This window comes from Ceratotherium simum, chromosome 13 (assembly GCF_057802395.1).
Source record: "Ceratotherium simum simum isolate JZ-2026a chromosome 13, ASM5780239v1, whole genome shotgun sequence".
NCBI classification, from domain to species: domain Eukaryota; kingdom Metazoa; phylum Chordata; class Mammalia; order Perissodactyla; family Rhinocerotidae; genus Ceratotherium; species Ceratotherium simum.
In genome coordinates, this window is record NC_141912.1 from 34,639,867 (window position 1) to 34,645,866 (window position 6,000).

The window sequence follows — 6,000 nt, forward strand, 5'->3', positions numbered from 1 at the left end:
TTGAGCACTGTTAGTGGCAATGTAAATTGATCCAAACACCATGGAAAACAGCATGTAGGTGTCACAAAACATTAAAAATAGAACTACCACATAATCCCACTTCTGGGTATATATCCAAGAGAAATGAAATCAGTATCTCAAAATGATATCTGCACCCTCATGTTTATTGCAGCATTATTCACAATAGCCAAGATTTGGAAACAACCTAAATGTCTATCAACAGATGAACAGATGAAGATGTGGTGTATGTATATATACCATGGAATATTATTCAGCCATGAGAACAAACAAATCCTGCTGTTTGCAACAACGTAGATGTACTTTGAAGGCATTATGTTAAGTAAAATAAGTCAGACAGAGAAAGACAAATACTGCATGATATCTCTTATATATGGAATCTAAAAAAGCCAGACTCATAGAAACAGAGAGTAGAATGGTGGTTACTAGCGGGGAAGGGATGGTGGAAATGGGGAGATGTCGGTCAAAGATTACAAACGTCCAGTTATAAGATGAATGATGTCTGGGGATCTAATGTACAGCCTGTTGATTGTGGTTAACAATACTGTATTATATACTTGAAATTTTCTAAGAGAGTAGATCTTAAATGTTCTCAATGCAAAAAAAGAATGCTAACTATGTGACGTGATGGAAGCGTTACCTAACTCTATGGTGGTAATCACTTTGCAATATCTAAGTGTATCAGATAAACATGTTGTACATCTTAAACTTACACAATGTTATGTCAATTATATCTCAGTAAAGTTGAAAAAAGAAATACATCAACCTTAGGGTTGATAATGATGATAAAAAATAAACAAATAAAATACATAAAGAATGGGCAGAGGACCTGAATAAAATTTTTCCAAAGAAGATATACAGATGGCCAACAGGTACATGAAAAGGTGCTCAACATCACTGATCATCAGAGAAATGCAAATCAAAACCACAATGAGACATCACCTCATACCTGTTAGAATAGTTATTATCAAAAAGACAAAAAATAACAAGTGTTAATGTGGATGTGGAGAAAAGAGAACACTTGTGCACTGTTGGTGAGAACGTAAATTGGTGCAGCCACTATAGAAATCAGTATGGAGGTTCCTCAAAAGATTAAAAATAGAACTACCACATGTTCCAGTAATTCCACTTCTGGGTATTTACCCAAAGGAAATGAAAACTCTAACTCAAAAAAAATCTGCACCCTCATGTTCATTGCAGCATTATTTACAATAGCCAAGACAGGGAAGCAACCAAGGTGTCAGAATGGCTAAAGAAAATGTGATATATATACATATATATATGCAATGAAATATTGTTCATCCATAAAAAGGAAGGAAGTCCTGATATTTGCAATAACGTGGATGGACCTTGAGGGCATTATGCTAAATGAAATAAGTCAGACAGAGAAAGACAAATATTGTATGATCTCAGTTATATGTGGAATCTAAAAAAAAAAAAAAAAATGAACTCGTAGATACAGAGAACAGATTGGTGGTTGCCAGAGGTGGGGGGTGGGGGATGGGTGAAACGAACAAAGGTGGTCAAAATGAACAAAACTTCCAGTTATAAATGAATAATTCTTGGGGATATAAGGAATAGCATAGTGACTCTAGTTAATAATACTTTATTATATATTTGAAAATTGCTAAGAAAGTAGATGTTAAAAGTTCTCATCACAATAAAATAAAAATTTGTAACTATCTGTGGTGATGGGTGCTAACTAGACTTATTGTGGTGATCATTTCACAATATATACATATATCGAACAATTATGTTGTACACCTGAAACCAATATAATGATATATGGCAATTATATCTCAATAAAAAGCAAAGAAATAGTTTATGACCAAATAGACTCACATGGATGTGATATATCTCAAGTGCTATCAGTACAATGATGCCCCTAACTTTGGCAACTGTATTTTTCCTGATGACTCCTTCAGAAGGAGACAGTAGTAGCATGTATATTGGGGAGGTGTGTGTGAGAAATGCTCTATTATGTAACTCCAGTAGCTATTGCATTTGTTTTCCAGTAACTTCCCTCCTTTTCCCTCCCATAAGAGATCACATCCCCATGAATATAGCAGGCAACTGGCCTGCACCTGGCCTGTCAAAAAACTCAACAATGAACAGAGCGATTGATTCAGGGATGAGTATGTGGCCCAGTGTGGTCAATATTATCCTTCCCTGGAATTTTTCTACCTGGAGTCATTATAAAAGCCCCCTTGATACAGGGATAATGTAACAGGAAGGATGTGACACACCCACAATGTTGAGCAAGCAGTAAGAGAAAATAAAGCCAGCACACTGGGAGAAAAAAGGCTAAGAGATGGGATGACAGAACAGAGAAACAAGGGTGTGATCCTAAAACCAATCTGTTTCTCTCAATCATGCTCTCTCTCTCTCTCCTCTCTCCCTCTCTCTTTTCACTTATCAGTGTTTGACATGGTTTCCTATCAATTACAACTGAAAGAATCTTGATTAACACTAAAACTAGTACCTGGAATTTGGTTTTAACATATGGCAGCAACTAAGACATACAACCACCTGAGTTTAGATGGAAATGTGTCCTTTATGCCAGGAATAGCAATTGGTATTATGTGGGAAAACACCTTCTGTACTCAGACCATGAGCTACTAGGATCCTAATGTTAAAAATATTGGTGTATAATTGATAAAATACAACAAGAATCAAATTTCTCTTCAAGCCAATACATCCGAAAGGATAAATACTAATCATATTTGTTATGCCAACCTAAATAAAGAGGTAAACTGAGGCAAGCTCAAAATTGTGAAAAAGATGAGTTTATTCAGGAATAGCAGAAGAATTGAAGTTCGGGACACGAAAATTGTAGCAAGCTACAGATGAGTCTGTTAACAAACATGGGTAGGCTGTATTTATGGGAGGGGAAAGTAAAGAGGGGAGAGTTCAGTTAGAGTCTGTTAAAATAAAAAGCTAATGGAGACCAGCTCTGAAAATTCCCTCAGCAGAAACAACCAGTCCAGTCATACAAACAAAGCTCAATTCAGCTTATTTGATGAGACCAACCCAACCTGGGTCTTTCTTGTTCGTGCCTCCGGAAACCACAAGCAAAATTTCCCAAGGTTGGTATGAGGCAACCCCTGACCAATTCCCTATCATTTAAGAAAATTCCAATATTATCAGTTTTCTGTAAATCAGGCATTTATGGGAAATCATTTTCTCATCCTTAAGTTTTGCTTTTCTAAGGGCACATGTGTGATATTTTCCATTTCATATCCTCCGGTTCCATTTTAGACTGAAATTCTCTCACAGTTAAGGAGGCTTCTTTCTGCCCATGGCCAAAAATCCGAGAAAACGAAGAGTCAAATGGTTGTGCACCACAGGAACCAGGGAAAATAGGATTATCTGCTCCATAGAGACATTGTTGGAAGTAAAGTTAGACAAAAAGGGAACACACAAAATGAGAAATGATTGATACCCAGGAAGAGTCAGGGAAATATTTGTGTGAGGGTGTAGAATGATCACTTAGGAGCCTTCCAAATGAAATGTAATTCTTTCCTGATAAAGATACAAATGCCTCCCATTTAAAAAACTATTTACTGAAATGTGACCTGAGAGGATGGATCAGAGAAGGCTATCTCTTCTTTGTCACTGTTTCCTGCCCATAACAGGAGAAGAAGGAAATAGGTTAACTGAAGAACTGCGACCCTGGTTGGAACACCTAAACCTGTAGTAAAGAGAGAGAAATGACAGGAATTGAGGCCACATTTAAGGATCTTGACTCAACAAGAATTAGTTTTAGTTGCTACCTAACAGATTCCCCATTAGGGCGAAAAAAATATTTCATGAAGAATTTAGGATTGCACAATGCCTAATGCAATGTGCCCCATCCCCGCCCCATACGCCATGAAACACATCAAAATGAAGAGGACTACTAAATTGTGCAACACACGGAAGAATCCTCTCCGGTGCCACCTCACAGAGGTAGGCATGTAGGATGAGGGACAATTAGACCTTCCGCGGGATGAGAGCCAAGGTCCAGCCAGATTGTGTGACCAACCTCACACCTCTGCCATCTCATTCAGCAGGACATGCTCTGAACCTTTTCTCCCTTTGCTGATTACAGTTTTATTGTGGTTATGCTATCATTCCTCCTGTATTGAAAAGAGCGGAATTTATTATTTGACCATGGTTCGTAGAGCCAATAAGAGCCACATCCAAAGTAGAAAAAGAAATTCATATCACCAGAGATCCTGGACGTGGAGGTCAATGTGATTTGGTTTTTCTCCCTTTGAATGGAAGAAGTGAAGCTTGGTTGTATAGAGATTACATAAATTCTACTTAGAGGGAGAACCTTCTGAAATTTTTTATAAATGAGAAACACAGGAAAGCAGAGAGAGAGAAAGAGAAACTTATGTATCAGAGCCTGTATAATAGATTATAATTGTTGTTGTTATCATTATTGTTATTATTACCACTACTATTACCTTTCCGGTCTTGCTCTTTTTCCATCCTTGTTTTGAGGAATAAAAGTCTCCATCTATGACAAAGAAGTGGATTCAAATCCGAAGCCTGGTCACTCAGAGTCTGACGTCCCCATGGCTAAAGAGATTGGTTGAAAAGTTGGAGGGTCACTCAGGCAGGGCTTTCTGCAGATTGCTAATCTGGAGCTGACATAATGGTGTCGTGATGTTCAGGTGATGGGTTGAAAATATGAGATGACCATTTTCCTAGCCATGTGGAAAATGCTTGACTCTCATAGGAGAAAACAGGAAAACAAACAGGGAAAAGAGAATTCAGAGAGACACACAGAGAGAGCACAAGCAAGAGAGGGCAAATACGCACAAAGAGAAATGGAGACAGAGAGGCAGAGAGATCAACAACATAAAGAGAGAATATAGACAAAGATAGAGACAAGGGACAGAGAGAATAACAGAGAGAGAAAATGACAGTGAGGCACATAGGCCAATAGATTGAGAAAGAAGGAGATGGACAGAAAGGCATTCTGAGAGATAGACACAGTAAATAAAAGATATAAATGTGAGAAAGAGTCCTAGAGAGAGAAGAAAGGAGAGAAAAAGACAGAGAAGGAGAAATTCATAAACAGAGCTTTAGATATAAGGAGAAATGCAGATAGAGAGACAGACAGAAAAGCCATCTAGTAGATTAACAGAGAGATAAAGGGTCATGCAGACAGACAGAGATGGCAAAAGAGATATGGAGAGAAAGACAAAGGGAAGCAAACAGACAGACAGAGAGATAAAGAGTAGATAGAGAAAGAAGTACACTGAGAGTAGGGAGCGAGGACAGAAGGAGGAGAGAGGGGGGCAGGGAGCTAAGACAGAAGGGAGATAGAGGTCTCATTTGAGTCCTGGGGTCTACGCAATTTTCTGATGTCAAATTCACATATGAACTTTTCAACCGCTTGAACCCAGAAAATTCAATTTCTCCCTCAAGGTGGTATTAGGAGGGTTTCATCATGTGCAATTGAAAAAGTACTTTCTAATAAAACTTCTATTGCTAATTATGCATTCATATAGGTCATATTCAATTAAAAATCATTGTCTTTTGCCCGATGTACACAGTGCACTTGACAGGGGATATTTGTGTGTCAATTTGGTTCACTACAACACTAGGCATTAGGTACCGCGACTGGCACAAAATAATTCCAACTGCACAGATTCCACATCACACTGTAGTAAAAGCCAGAAAATATTGCTACACACAATCCCAGCTTCCAGGACCCCTCGATGATGAGAAACTGAATTTATTTTATACCTCATTTCACATTCTTTTGTGGCATCTGAATTAGACCAAGTATGGGGACCCATGATCTTTTAGTATCCTTGCCTGGATAGTACCTTCTTTGTGGCATAACTGAACTTGAGTTCTGAGAATCTCACTTTTTCTTTGCTCAGTGTTTCCTCACCACCACCACCATCATACTCAATCAGAATTGGGAAGATAGTTGATTCATAAATCTATTTAATCTTGAAAAAATCTATTGAAAGAGTGTGA

The 6,000-nt window shown here is 38.0% G+C and overlaps 1 protein-coding gene across 1 annotated transcript in view; it reads left to right on the plus strand.

Annotated features, from left to right (window-relative positions):
• Nucleotides 1–4,601, plus strand: part of LOC106800891 (DLA class II histocompatibility antigen, DR-1 beta chain-like) — a 35,051-nt gene extending 30,450 nt beyond the window's left edge. The window contains exon 4 of the mRNA XM_087437817.1: nt 4,507–4,601. Within this exon, the coding sequence (XP_087293943.1) occupies nt 4,507–4,601 (95 nt within the window). The remainder of the gene's footprint in view (nt 1–4,506) is intronic.
• The last annotated feature ends 1,399 nt before the right edge of the window (nt 4,602–6,000 follow it).